Source organism: Ananas comosus, linkage group 17, assembly GCF_001540865.1.
Source record: "Ananas comosus cultivar F153 linkage group 17, ASM154086v1, whole genome shotgun sequence".
In the NCBI taxonomy this organism is placed as follows: Eukaryota; Viridiplantae; Streptophyta; class Magnoliopsida; order Poales; family Bromeliaceae; genus Ananas; species Ananas comosus.
This window is the reverse complement of record NC_033637.1, coordinates 232013-252089: the sequence shown is the minus strand read 5'-3', so window position 1 is coordinate 252089 and position 20077 is coordinate 232013. Positions and strand designations below refer to the sequence as shown.

General features: G+C 38.8%; 4 protein-coding genes across 6 annotated transcripts; 2 read left to right on the top strand and 2 right to left on the bottom strand.

Moving 5' to 3' along the window:
• Window positions 670–6028, top strand: LOC109722966 (IQ domain-containing protein IQM3). Its single transcript, XM_020251139.1, has 9 exons — window positions 670–1211; window positions 1344–1458; window positions 1610–1675; window positions 2032–2120; window positions 2425–2512; window positions 3264–3410; window positions 3553–3645; window positions 5036–5137; window positions 5245–6028. Exons 1-9 carry the CDS (start codon window positions 844–846, stop codon window positions 5776–5778), a joined length of 1602 nt encoding a protein of 533 aa, XP_020106728.1. The 5' UTR covers window positions 670–843; the 3' UTR covers window positions 5779–6028.
• LOC109722967 (protein BUD31 homolog 2-like) lies at window positions 6395–8794 on the bottom strand. Of its 3 annotated transcripts, none has more exons than XM_020251140.1 (4): window positions 8657–8794; window positions 7430–7573; window positions 7164–7351; window positions 6395–6735 (listed from the first exon to the last, which is right to left on the bottom strand). In XM_020251140.1, the coding sequence occupies exons 2-4, from the start codon at window positions 7521–7523 to the stop codon at window positions 6580–6582; spliced, it is 438 nt and encodes a 145-aa protein (XP_020106729.1). In that variant the 5' UTR covers window positions 7524–7573; window positions 8657–8794; the 3' UTR covers window positions 6395–6579. The 3 variants fall into 3 exon arrangements, with proteins under 3 accessions (XP_020106729.1, XP_020106731.1, XP_020106730.1); XM_020251142.1 differs by having other exon boundaries at window positions 7430–7550; window positions 8657–8782; XM_020251141.1 differs by lacking the exon at window positions 8657–8794 and adding an exon at window positions 8480–8632.
• LOC109723288 (zinc transporter 10-like) lies at window positions 11232–11672 on the bottom strand. The gene has a single exon (XM_020251613.1). It carries the CDS (start codon window positions 11670–11672, stop codon window positions 11232–11234), a length of 441 nt encoding a protein of 146 aa, XP_020107202.1.
• LOC109723557 (probable glycosyltransferase 2) lies at window positions 12391–14310 on the top strand. Its single transcript, XM_020251982.1, has one exon. The coding sequence runs from the start codon at window positions 12677–12679 to the stop codon at window positions 14066–14068; it is 1392 nt and encodes a 463-aa protein (XP_020107571.1). The 5' UTR covers window positions 12391–12676; the 3' UTR covers window positions 14069–14310.

Below are 20077 nucleotides of genomic sequence, written 5' to 3'. Positions count from 1 at the left end.
ATTCAGTTAATACAAGTTCACCTCGCATTATGTAACACCAGTCATTCTGTCAATTTCTATAGCCAAAGGTAGTTCAGGACATCTAAACAAGTTGAGATGCACAACTAAGATGAGATAGAGCAATATCATATGTAATTAATTAGTAAGAAATAAGAAAAATTTGCGGTCATTACAGATATTTTGTTGCTACTGTATCCATCAAATCTCGAAGGCACCGTAACTTTTTTTGTTTGAGATGGTTGAGGTGTCCTAATTCACAACAACGGCATACATAATAACAAGAATTAATGAATTTGTCCGCAACGTTTCGAATCACTGGGGATCAAAAAGAAAATGCTACAATACGCTGAAAAGAAAATAATTTTTTTAATTTTTATTATTTTTTAAAATAATTTTGATATAAGACATACAAGTAGTAGTGCACAAACCGAATGTAAATAAAAGGAATTTTGTTTTTAAGTCCACCTACTCTAGCAAGTCACAAGTCAATAGGGACGGTCGGTGGCTCTTCGACGACCTCGATCAAAGTTGTAGTCTTCGTCGCCACCTCCCCTACGACGCTTGTTCGTCCGCACCGGCCATGTGCTGTTACGTCGTTTTCTGCTCCCCGTACTAACCCCAAGCCAACTTTCCCATCAGCTACAGAATTTATTGGTTCTCCTGCGAATAAATATTGTTATCGGAAGAGGAACATGACCGAGCGAAGTGCGCAGTAGGAATTAGTGCCCTCTCTCTCTTTCTCTCTCTCTCTCTCTCCTCCATAAAAACCCCATTCCCTCCGATCCTATATTCAGCACCTCTTCGTCTGCGTCATCGCCTTCTCGTCTCTTCGCGATCGTTCCAATGGAGGTCGACACCGTACCTTCTCGCTCCTCCGATCTCGCACCGCCCACATTCCCGCGCTCCTCCGCGGCGGAGTTCGAAACCGCGTCCGCGGAAGTCGCTCGGGAACGCGGAGCGCTCGAAACCGCGGCGGAGGGCGCCGCTTCCGACCACAACGAGCTCCGATCGACGGCGCGCGACGCGATTTTGGCCCCGCCGGAGCTCGATCCGACGGCGGCGGGAGATCCTCCGAGCGGATCGGAGGCCGCGGAGTCTCCGACCTTCGACAAATCCGAGTTCAAGGCCGCGACGAAGGTGCAGAAGGTGTATAGAAGCTACCGCACCAGGCGCAAGTTAGCGGACTCGGCGGTCGTCGCCGAGGAGCTATGGTACGCCGTAGCACCCGCTCTTTCTCTTTTTAATTTTATATATAATCTTTTTTTTGGTTTGTTATGTAAATATTTGTAACCTGAAATGGAGAAACAATGGTTTAATTTTGTATGAATTGGGGATTCTGCAAGGTGGCAATTGATAGATTACGCTCGGCTGAGCCATAGCACCATCTCCTTCTTCGACAATCCCAAGCCGGAGACCGCGGCCTCGCGGTGGAATCGTGTTAGCTTGAACGCTTCCAAGGTCGGGCACGATCATCTTGTTTTTACTATTTTAGGGAACTATTTTTTTGTTGCTTTAATTTTCCAGCTTGTAGGAGATGATATGCTGTACCTGTATTTCTATATATAGGAAAATTACGGTGGTGATAGCATGTAAAATGACTCCTTTACAGGTAGGTCAGGGTTTATCTAAAGACGCTCCAGCTCTCAAGCTTGCTTTCCAGCACTGGATTGAAGCCGTACGTCTAATTCTTCTTCTTTTTTCTTTTTCTTTTTTTTTTTTTTTGAGAAATTGTCCCAAATGTTTTCTCTGAAAGTTCTTGTCCTGCAGTAACAGATCTACTGATTTACTTTATTTTGCTGCAATTTTTCAGATACTAGTGCATTTAACGCCATTTTTTTTTTTTGGTAACTAGAAATACTAATAATGAACAGCTGATCTCGGAGAATAATTTGTATTGTAGTTTGAGAAATTCATTTCCTAGTTTCAAATATGTTGTCACTACTAAGTACCATTACCGGTTTCTCAGAATACGGCTTCAATTGCAATCTTCTCATTATACAACACTTATCTCTTTATCTTCCTTGCTTATAGATTGATCCACGACATCGGTATGGGCACAATCTGCACTCCTACTATGATGAATGGTGCAAAAGCCAGGCTGGCCAGCCATTCTTCTACTGGTGAGTACTCGATTAAATAGTTGTATTGATGAGTAGTGAAATAGCGACTCTAGATGCTTTGCCCTTTTGAACGAAATGGGTGTCGAAATTCTTAACTCAGAGATTTGCAATAGTGAAAAGCAGCTGTTCACTTAATAAGGTGTCTAGTTTTAGGTGATGTTTGAACGCTCTTCTTTCTCTTGATTACTTGGGGAATATAAGAATGAAAATAACTGCTTAAGGGATACCAATTTCTTCATAATCTTCCTGTAGTTTAACCTTTGTGAAATGTCCAGACTATTTAATTATTATATGTTCTTGGCAGGCTTGATATTGGAGATGGAAGAGATGCGGATCTAAAAGAATGCCCAAGGTCGTTGCTGAGGAAGCAATGCATCAAGTATCTTGGCCCTGTAAGATATCTTTATGTTTGAGTATCACTCTCCGTTTGGACTTGATTATGCCAAGCTTATCAGTGGTGAATAATTATATACCAATTTGATCACTGTCTACAGTCATCTTCAGATCCAAAAAAATGTGATAATGTCAGAAGCCTACTATTTTAGTTTTGAAGAGCTATGCATCAAACCGAAACTAGAGAATCTTAGACCACAAATTGGCAAAGGATGCCATATGGAGGCAACTGCCATAAATAAGTTGAAACATGCACAGCTATGCTAGCATCAATTTTAATCTTGCTGCATATCTAGACTCTTTAATGATATCATCATCTCGCAGATTTGCATAGGGGATACATGATCTTCTTTCATTCTGTGCTACGCCTGCAAGTACAGAAAAATATTGCTAGAGTTGGCAGATATTTTGCTATTGACAATCAACTTCAGTAAATTCACCATCATAGCATATAAACGCATTCTCTTCTAACATGGATGCTGTATCAACAATATAAATGGCTAAATTTAGGTTTAGTTTTGAGTAAAATCTACTCTCTAGTGCAATCCACTTTGCTGACTTTGATTGCTAGTGATGTCAGGCATCATTTTCTTGAGAAGACTTGGGGGCACTTGAGACAAGTGCTTATAGTGGGAATAGCCAACCAACCTACCATTTGCACCCTAAGGAATGCTAGTGCTGCTTTGCTTCCATTGATTTGACTGGATGAGCATCGTAATCCTCACACATGTTGGCAAACTTTTTTTGCAGCTAGAGCGAGAGCACTATGAGTATGTGCCAGTAGAGGGGAAAATTGTGCACAAACAGACTGGAGAGCTGCTTGATACAAATAAAGGACCTGAAGGAACAAAATGGATTTTTGTTATGAGTACAGCCAAAAGACTGTTCGCTGGTCAGGTAGATTCTATTACTTTAATGGCCACTAGTACGGTCAAACTGTTAATGCTGAAAAGTCTTATTGCAATGGGAGTTGATAACTCTGTTAAATCCTTTTGCCTTAATTTTAAACCTTTTTACTGAAACTTTCTCTCTTCTCCAGAAAAAGAAAGGAATATTTCACCATTCCAGCTTCTTAGCAGGAGGTACGACCATAGCAGCTGGGAGGTTCACTGCTGATGAGGGAGTTCTGAAGGTAATTGAACAGTCCTCTGCTTTAGGAGTAAATTTGATGCTGTCACACTGAGTTGTTATTGACAGGATATCTCATCCATGTTCTTTCTAATCCACCATTACTAATGAACTCTTTTCCTCCCTTTACTTGCTGAAGAATTGCTAATAATATGTTTTCTGCGTTCATGATTGCTTGTGCTCTTATTGCTTTCTTTACAAACCATCAGAGAATGTGTGAGCATCTGTTATCCATATCAATGACAACCTCGCACAGATACAACAACCATGTATAACTGTAGCAAAATACAACTGAATGCTAGCATATTCCATTCCATGATTTTACCTTTTGCTGCTTAAATGACAAGTCTAGTGACTGTATCAAATATGTTCGCTAATTGGGCTGATTTACCAGTCAAGAAATAGCTTCAGGCCGCCATATTTAGGTCATCTTTGCTCCTATGTTATGTCTTCTTGCACTTTTTATTTTTGTAATGTCTGTGATGTCCCTCAGTAGATGTTACTGGGATCATTCTAGTTTGCAAGATGCCTAGTTTACAAGATGCCTCTATATGGCTGGAGCATGTGATAGATGAATTGCACCTTTGAAATGGTAAGCAGTCCTTTACTCTCTATTGCTACAGAACCTGGAAGAAGTGCGAAGTAAACAGGGCCATAATTAAAGCTTAAAAAAGTTCGTGCTCTATGCCATTAGCAGGCGGTGATTCTGCTGTCTTTCTTCATCTTCATTCCTTCTGGATGTTACTGAATTTTCGGTAGCCATGCTCGGCACTTGTAAAGGAAATGATTTAGTCATTGACAAGCTGGTTCTGATACCTTGTTCTGCTTTATTAAACTCAATCCCGTCAGCAAATCAAACACTGGACGAGTCTTTCTTTGTCTTTGCTCCCAAATGATAAATGCTAGTTGATTTGCCTTAAAGTATATGTGAGCAAGACTCTTGAACTCTATTCATGACAGGATATGGCCTACAAATGTCAATTGCTTTGGAAAATCTGTGAGGGTGAATAATGCTTTATAATTTATAATAGGAAAAGAAGTGCTAATCCAACAAACAAACTTTGAGGATGCCATTTGGTTGGCAGTTTTTAATGTCTAGGTACTTGTTCCGTTTTGCAATGTCATATATTCCTAGCCATCAGTTCTTTTTACCGTGCAATAATGGCCACCAATGTATTTTATTGGGCAATAATGTCTTATATTCCTAGCCATCAGTTCTTTTTATTGGGCAATAATGGTCAGCACCGTATTTTTAGGTTTTCGTAACACTTCCATATGTGATTGTACGGTCACTGGATATTACCTTTTTCCGTGAAGGAATTATGATCTTCTTATTTTTACATCTTTATATTGGTAAATTTCATTGATCCTCTTGCCTTCCTGATTGATTGCAGTCCATCTGGGCATACAGTGGGCATTACAAACCAAGTGAGGAGAATCTCAGCAACTTTTTAAGCTTGCTTAGAGAGAATGGAGTTAATCTGGATGAAGTCGAGGTATAACATTTAGAGCAACAGTATCCTCTGAAATAAACTAGTGACATGTTCTCCTATATCTTCAAATTCAAAATGCGGCATCTAACTTGACCTTCTATTATTCTCAGATACGATCATCTTCCAATGAAGACTATTACGACGATCCAAATCAAACTCAATTGACGAACATAATTGGAGCTATGAGAATCTCCAAACCTCCCGAGCTCAAAATCCCTCCACAAATAGCAAAAGACAAAAGCACAGAACAAACCATCGTTTCTCAACTCGAAGAGAAGGGTCCAGTCAATGAAGAAGCCAAACCAATCTACAAAAGGACATTATCTGGTGGCCTACAGAGCCCGAAAGCTGCGGTACCCAAGAAGGCAATACTGGAAAGGATCAAATCGAAGAGGAAATCGAGTTCATACCAGCTGGGGCATCAACTTTCCTTGAAGAATTGGTGCACAGGAGCTGGTCCCAGGATTGGGTGTGTCACGGACTACCCTGTGGAGCTGAGGGTACAAGCTTTAGAGTTTATGGATCTCTCTCCCAGAGAGTGCACTCCATTAGGTTCTAGCAGGATCCTTTCGGGCCTATCACCTAGGCCTATCATGTCGCCCACCTACGCCACGTCTCCAATCTCTGCTTCTACCATGGTGTAACCGACTGTAGCTGCAATACAACCAACCTACGCCCTTTGAATCTGCTAATGCTGCAAATGTTGTGATGTGAGCCAACCTCCTTGAACTTCCTAGCTGGAACTCTGCCTTTTCACTCTAGCTTTAAAGGATCTGAGACACAAGTGCAATCCTTTTTTCTGAATTGGCAGCTGATTTAAGATCAATGTAACTATTGGTATGCAGAATAAGAGTTTCATGTTTGCGTAGAGAATTTGTTGGGAAGTGTTTAGTATTTGCTCCTTTTTCTCTGCTGCTTAAATTATTTGGAAAGGTTCTCGCCCAGTGTAGCAATTTTCAACTGTTAGACAATCTGGGAAAACAGGGGGCAAGCCGTCCTCGTTAAAACAATTCCTTACTAACACTTCACAAGGTATACTATGCAGGAAAGACACAAACGTACCAACAAAGATTTATATATATATATATATATATATAAAAAAAATCAAGATCAACGTTCTGACCGTATATTCTTGAATTCCTGGTAAACGAGCTTGAAGGATTCTTAGTCACCCATCCCGAACACAAAGACCAATGACAGGAGAGAGAGAGAGAGAGAGAGAGAGAGAGAGAGGGTGCTGGGGGCAGGGAACAAGAAACAAATCAAATTAACAATGCATCCAGTCTATGACGTCACATAACATAAACCACCCCAAGGCCCAAGCAGAAAGCACGCAGCAACAAATAACGCCAACACATAAAAGTATTACATAATAAGCATTAGATAATGGTTATCCTGTCAACAAAGAGATGCAGAAACATAATAAATGTGATTTAGTACAATACTTAGTCACCACTAGCACATCCTCCACATCCACAATGAACGCATTCAATAACCTTTTCTTCCCTGAGATGTTTAGGAACCCTACAGACACACGTGGTTGTAAAGTTGTGATCTCGTGTCTGCATGCAGCGAAGGCAGCAAAGGCGCTCGTAGCCCGGCTGTATATGGTTAAGGGAACAAAAATTATCAGATGATGTAAAGTAACGACAAAACAAAACAGGCAATTCAGATGACAATAAAAAAGCACAACTAAAAAAAAAATAAGTTTGATAAAAAATAAAGAGAAAACTGAAGGAATAAGAAACAAACACCAATATTATACATCAACAAAGAGCAGTATTGCAATATAAAACTACTTGCTAGAAGCACAACAAAGATTTTTTTTCTTTTCAATATAATTTGCATATTTATATGCATTAATCAAGTAATAAAAGCGCAGAATGTAAGTAAAGAAACATGTTCCCTCAAGAAGTTCACCGCAGGTTGAGTATTGACATATGAGATGTAAGTACAAAACTTCGAAAATATAAAAAGATGGGTTAAAAAAAACCTTTAGGATGATTTAGAAATAGACTAAGATGCTTACCTTTTTCCATTTTGCAATTAGATTACGGTCTGCATAGCCCTGATCGAGGCAGAATTCATACAATTCCTTTGATATCTCCTTCCTCCTATGGTAAAGGTCATATATGTAACGGCTCTTCTGATGTGCAATTCGAAATATAGGCCAAAGTGCTTCGCATTTTCTCTTCCCATCATGTGGATCATTTTCAGCTGCTCAGAATAACATACAGGTAAACATCGAAAACATGGTCTTTTTGTAAAGGGAAGTAAATATATGAAATCACTGACCTTCTCTCATTTTTGCTTCTAATTCACGAAGTGTAGGCTCAATAAGCTCCCATCCTTCTGGATATTTCACCCTGCTCGTCTTTATTTTAGGCATGGTGCTTAGAGGACAAGTGCTTCCCACCTTAGATTTCCAGATAGCAAATGCTGCCACATTGACAAGCAACACAAAAGATATATTATAAGAGTTTTGCTTATTGTATAAGAATAAGTATTACTCTAGATCACTTCTGATGCAAACTGTTGCTGTTATTGCCCACGACGTCACATCTCAAGTCATGGAGTAAATGCTTGTCCTTCCTTTTTCCATTAAAATTAGTTGCACATTAGTACATGGGTTAACATACATTCTACGGTCCTTCCAATTTTTCAAATGTTTGTTGAAACATAGATAGCTAAGCAGTGGCAGTTTAACAGGCACGGAATACGTTGCATGAAAATAAAAAAGAAAAATACATAAAAAAAGAAAATTTGGTGAAAATTCTAGGATGCCAAAATTTTATTACACTTACCAACTGGACTTCTAAAACTCCATCATTCTTTGAACTTGGGAAGGTTTTAAATCCAATTTATTTATAATAAATCATTCTTTTCTCCTCCACTTTCCAAAAAAGAATATTAATATAGATAAGTAAGCAAACAATGATAGAACTTACAGTGGAGATAGGTTCCGAAGAAGAGCATTAAACCTAAGAGGACTCACTTTCGACGAACTAAATACAATGCGGGACAGAGACAAATAAACAGATGAATGCGGCGTAGATGAGCCAAACTATTTCGGAGGGAGTATGTTTTCCCAAAAGCCGGGTAATAAAACACATAAAATCAATCCCAGTATGACGCGAACTTGGTTGCTTAAATTTGAACGAAACAAGTCTAAACGACTAATAAGCATAACTCAAGGCGTGGAAAGAATTTATTTTACAGAATCGCAAGCAGCAATCCAAGCGAAAGAAGCAAGTAAATGCACCGCAACGAAGAACCGCATCAGTAGGGCAAGATAGATAAAAATTGAAGGATAAGAATTGTTGAGTGATTTGAAGCTAAGAAAACCTTAATAATCGAGATCTGTGACGGTGAACTTATACGCGAAGAACAAAAGAGGGGCTAGGGTTTCGGGTGGAAGAATCTGCTGCGAGAGGGTCGAGTTCTGAGCAAACAAGTAGAACTAGGGCTGGGGAACCACTTATGGCACAAATTGAGGTTAGGGTTAGGGTTAGGGTTTCATACCCTCGATAGAGCACGGATTTGTGAGGACGGACGAGGGAAGGAGATGATGCGTCGCAGCGGAGATGCCGGTCGGGGCGAACCAAGTGCGAGTCTCAGACCCGTGAAGTTCTCGCCTCACAACAATCGTTAAAAAAACAGGATAACACGTATTCTGTGGAAATTATGGGTCCCACAGGTTTCTAGAGAATTCATGGTTGATTCGCATGGAATGGCGGGCCTTCGGCGCTGTGCCTGGACTACTCAGCGCCAAACTCTGTAGCCGACCTCTTTTTTTTTTTTTTGCCCTTTTTCTTCTTTTTTTTTTTTTAGATTATATTCCAATCATTATGATTTTATTAAATCATGGTCAATATGAGTAAATGAGAATGTCAACTGTTGGATTTTTTTTTTTTTTTTGAGCAACTGACGACAGTTCGGGCTGTTTGGCTAGCTTCTGAAAAAGTAATTTCTGAAAAAGGTGATTTTGGTTTGGAGAATTGATTTTGGTAAAAAGCTGTAGAACGTTGACAGAGTTTAGATAAAAGTGATTTTCTGAAGTGATTTTGAAAACTGTTTGCAATTTTTTTTTGATGTTTGCATAAATTAATATTTTACTAATTTTATTTTAAAATAATTTAAATGAAATTTTAAATTTGAATTAAAATTAAAATTTAATTTCAAATTGTACAAAATTTAAAATTTGATATTTAATATAAAATAATTTAAAATTTAAACTTTAAAATTAAAATAGTTGTGAAATTTAAAAATTAAAAATATAAATATAAATTTAAAAATATATATAATTATGAATTTTAAAACATAAAATTTAATATATAAAATATAAATTAAAATTAAAATTTCAAACTTTAAATTTAGAATTTAAATTTTAAATTTTAAAATTTAAATGTAAAAATATAAATAATTATGAAAATAAAATTAAAATATTAATATTTAAAAACATATTTAAATTTTAAAATTTAAATTTTAAAATTAAAATTTAAAATTTAAAATAATTATGAAATTTAAAATTTAAAATTTAAAATTTAAAATTTAAAATTTAAAATAATTATGAAATTTAAAATTTAAAATTTAAATTTGAATATTTAAAATTTAAAATTTAAATTTTTAAATTTAAAATTTAAAATTTAAAATTTAAATTTTGAATATTTAAAATTTAAAATTTAAAATTTGAATATTTAAAATTTAAAATTTAAAATTTGAATATTTAAAGTTTAAAATTAAAATTTGAATATTTAAAATTTAAATTTTAAAAATTTAAATTTATTATTTGAAATTAAAAATTATAATTTGAAATTTGAAATTTAAAATTTAAACTTTGAATTTGAATTTGAATTTGAATTTGAAATTTAAAATTTGAATCTGAAAATTAAAAATTAAAATAAATTTAAACTAAATATTGAAATTAAAATAAAATAAAAATTTGAAGTTTTATTCAAAATCAGAATCAAATTTCAAGAGACAGCTTTTTTCTGATTCTGATTTTGGGTCTTCAAAATCATTTTCTGATTCAAAAAACAGAATCAGATTTTAAAAGTTAGTTGTCAAACGCTCTATAAGTCAAAAATTACTTTTTAGCCTAAAAGCACTTTTTAAAATTAGGCCAAACACCCCTTCCTTTTCTACTATAGTATGTCTCGAGTAATCATAAAAACTTTTGCAGAATTACAGTCTCTAGAGGGACAGTAATACTAAATTTATATATTTATATAGGGGCAATTGCCTATATATCCGAAAATTCCCGGTTTTCTTATATACCCCTCTTAAAAGGCTAATATTGAAAATACCCTTCTTACATTCCAAGTCTTCTAATATATCCCATTCCAAGTCTTTCTAATATACCCGGGAGTTAAGCTCCGTTATGAGCTGCCGTATTTTTGTAAAATTACCATTTGTCCATTCCAATATACCCTTCTACCGTAACTAACTTTTCTTATATATCCTTATATAGCAAATATTTTCTATTTGCCCTTCAAATATAAATTAATTAATTAGCACTGTCGAGATCGATCGCATTAAACCAACCTTGTAGCTAGAGCATAGTTAGTTAATTCGAATTCGCAAAAATTCGATACGGATATAATTCGGTAAAATTCGTCTTTTAATTTTCTAAATTCGTTGAAAAATACGGCTAAAAAACGGACTCGGCAGTTATTCGGATATGTGATTATACAGGTATTATACGTTCACAGCAATTAAAAATTCGGGATCAAAAATAAATTTTATAATAATTTTTTAAAAATTCGGTATTATACTATATATATTATTATTAGAGATATTAATAATAGATTCAAATTATATTTAAAATTATAATAAACTTATATTAATAATATATAAGAGTTATATATTTAAAAATATTAATAAATAATTACAAATTTATAAATAAAATATTATATAATAATATTTCTATATAAAAATAAAATACTATATGAATAAATCTATTAGTTATTATTATTATTATTATCATCAGAAAACACGACAATTGATTTACAGGAACATAGTTATTAAATAATTAAGCGCTAATTACTTAATAATTGTCATTAGTGACAGGATGATATGTAAGGCTAATAGGGGTGGTTTAGACTTTATCGAGCACTTGGGGGGCGACGATGTGGCGCACGTGCGAGGAGACCTGGCCCTCGTCCCCGTCCTCGTGCGCGTGGCCGTGGGCGTGGCCGTGATGGTGGTGGCTGTGGCCGTGGGCCGCCGCGTGCGCGCGCATACTGATGATGTGCACCGTGTCGCCGCCCTTGGCGGAGCCCTCGTCCTCGTCCTCGTCCACGGGTGGCTCCAGCGCCGCCGTGGCGATGGAGCGCCCCTTGTCGTCCTCTGCCGTGGCGTCGGTCTCGGCGGCGGTAGCGGCGTGGTGCTTGCGCTCGTAGAACTGGATGGCGAGGAAGTCGAGGACGAGGGTGGCGAGGGCGACGGCCATGGCGACAAAGCCGGAGAAGGGGAAGCAGCGCCAGGGGAAGCGGAGGAGGCAGGGGTCAGTGAGCGCGGCCTCAACGTCGTGGAGCATGTAGACGAAGCCCGTGACGAGGATGACGCCTACGGCGAAGGCCTTGGCGAGGGCGAAGAACCCGCTCTCCGTGCTCAGGAGGCGCCGCCGCTTCCGCCCCGCCGGCAGCGGGAGTCGGCGAGATGGAGGCAGAGGAGCCGGCGATCAAGTTGGGACTTTGGGAGAGAAAGAGGATAACTTAAGGAATTGGCATAATAAGTTAGGGGTAAAATATGTATTTTATATAGGTTTTAACTCTAGTATATATTTAACCCATGTTTAACCCGGGTTAAGCTAACAGGGGGATAACTGCGGGGGTATGTTGGAATAACGGTGGAACATATGAGGGACATTTTAGAAAGAAAAAAAAAGTAAATCGGATATTTTCAGACGCATGAGGGGTATATAGGCAATTATCTCTTTTATATATATTTGAGAAGTAAATGCAAATTATTACCATCTATTTATTTATACATCATATATTCTGTAAATAGTATATTTTAATTTTTAATTTTTAATTTTTAATTTTTAAGATTTTTTGAGATTGTAGTTTAGTACGCAATGGTCAACGGCTCATTTAATTTTAATTTTTGTTTCTTTATCACGTATTCCTACGGCACGAATCCACTACGTTCTTCTAAACAAATGATTCCTGAGTACGAAAACAGCCAGCGCAGGTCTTAAATCAACGCGATGATGCCACGCACCCCTTCCGACCCCAATCCCTCTCTCCTGTTCCTTCTCCTCGGACTCGGAACCTGCTGCCGACCTTTCCCTCTTCCCCTTAAAACTTAAAATAAAATAAAATAAAATAAAAGGCCTCCTCCTAGTCCTACCTGACGCTGTGTGCACCGGCCTCAACTCGATCCCACGTCCCCATCCATCCATCTATCCATTCACCCAAGTCCTAACTCACTTCGTTCGAGTCGTCTTGGACCCACGTTAAAGGAAAAGTCCTGCTTTAGCAAACAAAAACCAGTAGAAGCAGCAGAAGCAGGAGCAGGAGGAGGAGAAGAGGAGGGGCCATGGGCGAAGACGGGACTGGGCTCAAAGGGGGCGGCGGTTCTGGTCGGGAGCGGGGCGGGCTCCCGAGCGGCGCGGCGCGGTCGCGGATCCCGCGGGGGCGCCAGGTCCAGAAGACGTTGAACAACCTGAAGATCACGGTGCTGTGCGGCTTCGTCACCATCCTCGTTCTCCGCGGCACCATCGGCGTCGGCAACCTCGGCGGCTCCTCCCCCGCCGAGGCCGAGGCTGAGGCCGAGGCCGAGGCCAAGGTCGTCGAGGACATCGAGCGCATCCTCCGCGAGATCCGCTCCGACTCCGACCCCGACGACGACGACGATGACCGCCGCCTCCTCCAATCTACCTCCCCTCTCAACTCCACCTCCGCGTCCGCCGCCAACTACACGCTGGGCCCCAAGATCTCCGACTGGGACGAGCAGCGCCGCGTCTGGCTGAGCCGAAACCCTGGGTTCCCCCGGCGAACCGCCGCGGGCAAGCCGAGGATCCTCCTCGTCACCGGATCCCCGCCCAATCCCTGCGACAACCCCATCGGCGACCACTACCTCTTGAAAGCTACGAAGAACAAGATCGACTACTGTCGCCTCCACGGGATCGAGATCGTGTACAACATGGCCCACCTCGACCGCGAGCTCGCCGGGTACTGGGCCAAGCTCCCGCTGATCCGGCGCCTCATGCTCTCCCACCCGGAGGTGGAGTGGATCTGGTGGATGGACAGCGACGCGCTCTTCACCGACCTGGCCTTCGAGATCCCGCTGTCCCGCTACGACAAGCACAACCTCGTCATCCACGGCTACCCGGACCTCCTCTTCGAGAAGCACTCCTGGATCGCGCTCAACACCGGCAGCTTCCTCCTCCGCAATTGCCAGTGGTCGCTCGACCTCCTCGACGCGTGGGCCCCCATGGGCCCCAAGGGTCCGATCCGCGACGAGGCCGGCAGGGTCCTCACCGCCAGCCTCGAGGGGCGCCCGGCGTTCGAGGCCGACGACCAGTCCGCTCTCATCTACCTCCTGGTGTCGCAGCAGGACAGGTGGGTCGCCAAGCTCTTCGTCGAGAATTCGTACTACCTCCACGGATTCTGGGCCGGGTTGGTGGACAAGTACGAGGACATGATGGCGAAGCACCACCCGGGGCTCGGAGACGAGAGGTGGCCCTTCGTAACCCACTTCGTCGGGTGCAAGCCCTGCGGTAGCTACGGGGATTACCCGGTGGAGAGGTGCCTTACTAGTATGGAGAGGGCGTTCAATTTTGCCGATAACCAGGTGCTCCGCCTCTACGGGTTCGCGCACAAGGCCCTCTCTAGCCCCAAGATCAGGAGGATCAGGAATCAGTCCACAAACCCGTTGGAGGTGAAAGAGAGCCTCAACCTCCGAACACGGACAATCACGCCACCTTGAACTCGCCCGCCCGCTCAATACTGCTGCTGTTAGAGGTCAGGCTTGCGGATTCATTTTTGCCGTGCTGTAGGATTTTCAATTAACTTTAAACGAGCTTGTAGTACTGTTAAACATTTTTATCTCAGCTTTTTCACTCTCGGTAATTAGCGTATTACTAATTACTACTATTTGCAAGCTTCGTTTAGATGCAGGGTTCTTCTTTCAAAGGACATTGTTGTACAAGGAAAAGAAACTTACTATCACACCGTCTTCAAATTCTTAATATATATATATATATATATATATATATATATATATATATATATATATATATATATATATATATATATATATATATATATATATAGAATGAGNCGATTTGCCTACGAAATTCAACCTCTCTGCTAGCATTGTATATGGGTATTAGTGTTGATTATTTTCGACCCTAGATGCTGCCTTTTAATTTTTCCCTTCATTTACTTGCTGTAATGTATATCGCCTGTGCAATGTAGTCTCATTCCACGGACTCCATGTCATAGTTAACAAGAGACGATGAATGTACTAACATATGAAAGGACTTACATTTCGAAGCTGATCCATTTTACTAGTGAGAAAGAGGTGGTAATTTTCTGTTCTACATAAGCACGTCTACTACCAAGTTGAAGGTTTATACGGTTCTTATTAGGTAATAGTACTCCTTTTGTTCTTGTATTTGTAATATGATGGAAAGCCAATCATGTTTCATCGTATTGTAGTTCCACTGAGGGTATCCTAAGTGAAGTGCCTTCCTTCCATCATAGCATTCTAGTTAGTGGAAGCTTTTCAAATCCTTAGTTAAAATATGATCTGGACGTTTTTTTTTTTTTCTTTTTTGTTGTCAGCCGATGCTTATCTTTAAACATGTTAAGGCATTCTTGTTCTAATACTAGGGACGCTTCAGTTAATCTTTTTGCATACAAAAAAGTCATCCCAGGTATCTTTCTCCGTTGCTGATGTAACTGAGCCATAAAACTGCACGAGTAACAATGGTGTTCTGAGTTCTAAACCTTAATCTGCCTTAATTTTTGAACATCCTTACAACTAGGACCGGTGTATTTTGTCTCGCCATCTTGCAATCTGCAGGCCTGAAGTTTTTCTTGATGAATGATACTTGTCATTATATGTTTAATATTATCCTCGAGGACCAATAAAGAGTAGTTTGATTGGGATCCCAAAAGCGGCGTCTGCTTCATTCGTGTTGAGTGAGTTTGACTTGACGGAAATATGCTTAACGATATCCTCAAATCCGGTAACCAAGTAACGATTAGATTGGTTGGGAATTATCCTCTTCTGTTTGTTCGTGTACAGCTAATATATGTACTGATGTATTCCTGTGATAATCACATCAGAATGATTTTCTGATGCTAATTAGATGACAAGGTTTGCTCTTGATGGTTCATTGGTGATTTCTTCTCATGTAGGGGGTAGACAGAAAAGAATTTGACAGAATTACCCGTGGAACAGGGAATGTTCTGCCAATTTATCAATGTGATGCAGGATATTCATCCATTTAGAATAGGCTTTGATAAAACTGTTTGCTGAAAATTGAAATTGACGAGTTGAAAGTTTGGATGCTTTACTGAAGAAGCAACAAGATGATGTAAATTTGGAAATACACGGTTTTTCCAAATCAACTAAATTATGCATTTCATGATGAGTTGATGTAAATTTGGAAATACACGGTTTTCCCAAATCAACTTAATTATGCATTTCATGATGAGTTTGTCATAAGCATATTTATGAGTTCTTTTTAGAAGTTGCAAGTTGATATAAGGAAGAAATTGTTCAAATCCCTCGTAGCATTTAATTACGTAGAGCGAAGCTACTAATAAAGGTTAGCGATAATGTTGTCTCCTTAGTTAGGTGTCACTCTTCTAATTAGTCAAAGGAATAGGATAGCTAAACATTGAAACTTTTGCCAGGGGTAACAGGATTTGGATCCAGATTTGGGAAAGGAAGTATTATTGTATCTAATAATGGTGAGTTTGGATGTGAAGAAAATGTCAGGCCTTAGAAATTTAGATGTAGAGCCATGTGATTTAATTCTGTGATGCTCGTTATGGAAATTTCCTAAGTTAGCTTCTTATGCTGGGCCGGGCCGCTCATCCAAAATGCACAGCCTATTCCATCTTGGCGGTGGTCCCATGTTCGGCCTGGTATTTGGATCCAACGAAGCAGATGGGTTCTCCCAGAAAATTCTTTCACACTGGGTGATCGGACATTCACATCCAAAATAAAATGGATGTTGTTGTACTTTTAGCTACGTTAGTGCGTCTCTAAGACCAAGCACAGTGCAGGCTGCTGAAACTTTCTTTATATGCCTTCAGTAAATTCTTGTGGCAGTTTCATTGTCAAAGATATTTATGACTCTTTTGAAGGTGCAGTAAGATATGGATCCTCCCAGTACGTGATGTTGGCTCATGACTGCAAAATGAGTTCGTTTTGAGCAACCTAACACTCCTTTTGTACTCCTTTTGTTTTCAAAGCCAACATTATTCATTCTCCAATTGTGGTGGAGCAATTTTTTATTATAAGAAAAAAAAAAAAGAGGAAAAAAAAAAAGTGAGTTGCGAGTCTCTGTCTTAGACATCCGGTAGTGGTGTCCAACAATTTTATTGCATGATAGTTTTTCTTTTTCTTTTTTTTGGGGACCGATGGATGTGGAGGGTGAATGTAAAAGCCATGTAAAGATTCTCGTCCATGAAAGCTACAATGCAAGGATCCCGCACCATCTAAGTACAAAGCGTGGCTGATCTCATTATTGTAAGCAGTATTATCTGCTGCTTACGTTGTGAAAAAATGACCCTTTTTTTGTTTTCGAAAAGTGAAAGAATGGCCCTGTCTCAGCCTTTTTTTTTTGAAATTATTTTTTTTGAAATTGTTTCAATGCTTTACTGCTTTGTCGTTAGTAAATATCGTACTAAATGATCTGTAATTAATCTATTGCAACAAAAAAAAAAAAAAAATCTACTTGGAATTTTACTGTTTAAATTATGTGATTATGCTTATCTTAGTGCATTAATTGAACCCAGTCAAATATTATACAGTGCATAGAGGCGGATAAAACATTATGTTCTGAATGTTGAGGTCTTCGGTTCCAACCCGAATTGAACTCCAACGAGGTTTGGGTTCAGTTTGCATAAATCCACCTTGCCAAGCCATTGGGATTTCCTGAGCGTGCGGGTTTAAAATCCCAATTTAATCCCAATTTAGGAGGACTTGGGAGGAAAAAATAAATAAAAAAAAACAACTATTTGCTATTTATTTCAACTCCTACTTTGTGGATATCACAACCTTATTTTAAACCTTTTAATTATTGTTCATTACTAATCCATGTCTTTCTCATAATATCTGTCTCTGCTTTGCCTATCAATTTTTTATTTTTCTTTTTTTTTTTTATATATATTTTTAGAAGAAAGCCCGTGGACACAATAACCTCCCTATCTATCAACCTGCCTTATACCTACAGGGAAACTTTTTAGGCAGCTTTTCTTTTTGCTCCACCAAAATGGTCGACAGACCTGCTGGCCTATGCCTCTTAGGGCGACATCTCACGCAAATATTTCCTGTTGAAAAACCAATCGTACTATCAAGACACAACATCCACCGAACATTTTACGTAGCAATGAGGTAAAAGAAGGCGAAGGACTAATATATCATGGTTAACTTTAAACCATGCTACTGTACATCACTGATCTTATCTAGCATAATTAACTAAAAATACGAGATGGTATTCAAAATTTAATTACTTCATATTTTTAGCTGAATTTATTTGTAATTAAAAATAAGCGAAACAAATAATTTATCATCTCTGAAAATCTCCCAATATAATATTTTCTTTCATAAAACATTAATGAGTTAGCATATAAAATATAAAAATTATATTTTTTAATTGGTATATACATGCAGTCTAAGGTCTCTTGTAAGCTTGCCATTACAGCAACTATCCTTAAAAAGGATTAAAAAAAAAGAAAAAGAAAGAAAGACTCAAATGCTGCACGATAGGTTATGATCTATTGTCACAGAAAATCTTTTACAGGGACCCACAGCATAGTTTTTTTAATATAACTTTATAAGAGTCAGAAAATGTTCGTGTCTATCCATTGAAATGAAATGCTCGTACATTGATTAGGTAGCCTAAGGGGGACAGGGCCAAGAAAGTAAGAGCGTCCTATTGGGTGCTCGTCTCCTCCTCCCCTTGTGTCCCACAATGTAGGACATACGGAATAGTTCAAAGTTCATACTTCAAAAGGCGTGTGCATTAGATTCAAAGACGTGTTAATTTAGCTCCGTAAATGGTGGATTAATTTACTAGGGAGTCCTTATTGTCGAATTGGTGGGAGTTGAGCAGAGTAGGAAATTTGGCTGGATATATCGTGTCTTGTATATTACTGTTTGACTGTTTCTTCACAACTCTCGATGCTGTCTAATTAATACATAGTTCCAAATCATTTGTTTAATGGAAAAAATCTTGTTGTATTAGTTGGACCAAAAAACTCAAGCAGTAACTGGGGCTAAAGATATATTTGGTTCATATCCTTTATAATATATTTGATATATGAGCTGATTCACCTTCTGTTGTTGGATGTTATTGATTGTGCTATTATTTTAGTTGCAAAGCTAGTGTGCACGCCGTAGATCTGATGTTTTATATTTATGCTTTCTAATTCTAGCTTTTCTCACAAAGATTACAACCAAAAGATGTTGCTGCACATATATGATATCTGTGCGATGTCTTATTCCTATTTGGCCTAACTTCTAAAATTACTGTTAGAATTCCTGATTGATTGGTCACCATAGAAAGAAGATCCTGATTATTTGATCGCCGTAGAAGGAAGAAAAATATTTGATTGGCATATCACCAAGGAAGAATGTCAAAGAATATGGTTATTTTTCGAATTACTTTCCATGTATAGAATTTCCATATATTGTATTTCCATTCTTTTGTTAATTGTATATTATAAATCAAGATGAATAATATTGTTCAGCAGAATAGATCTGAACTTTACAATATCGCTTCTCAAATTTCTACTCTTTGAATAAAGTTCACAATTACTTTTCAATTCTAAAAGGTAGGTAGTTATTAAAGATGGAAAGCGAGCTACTGAAGCATGCGGGCAAATATTTCAATTTAACACTGTTGTTGCATGCTGCTTCAGCAAAGAAGACTTGAGAGAATTTTAATGAAGCAGGTCCCATGCATGTGATGAAGTAACGTTTTTAAATAATTCGATTTAGATAGCAGTACTGCTGCTACAAAAGAGCTTTAACATGGAGTTGGATGGCGATTTGGAAGTTTCGTACATCAGCTGAAAGGTCCCCCCATGGTCAATGCCAATAAATTCCTGGACTGAAACTACATAGCTTGTCTCCGCTGTGATTGCATTCTATAGTTTTTGCGAACTATCTTTTTCTGGCGCGCGTCCTAACTCTCACATTTCAAAGCATCACACGTGCTACTTTGCGATTTCTTTCTAAGATCTTCATCTGCTAACTGTCACCACTCCGCCACCCTCTCACAAATATAAAATATGCACTACCCTACTTAAATATTGGTTTGTGCACAAAACACGTACTAATTGCCACGTGCGTTGCTCCCAATCTCCACATCGGATTTACGTAGAGCCCTCCCCTCTCTAATATAGAGATAAAGAACCAGCGTGAGTAGCTCTACTTCAACCAATTCTTTGACAACTAAAAGATGAAACTCGGGGAATTTCATAATGGATCGACGTCTGGACTCTCACAAGCAAAACATTTTGCTTCCAGCTACTCCCAAAGTACTGATGCCATGCGCTATGCTCTGATGAGACGCGTCATTCTCACGATTATTGCTTTAATCTTATCTAATATTCACACTATAACTAGCTAAACGCAACAAAATATTAAGAAGAATAAAATTTTTGCTATAAATAGTTTTCACTATTTCGGAGGTAAAGATTTTCTGAAGCAAACCTTGCTTAAAGCTAAACCTTTTGTTAGCTAGTTTTT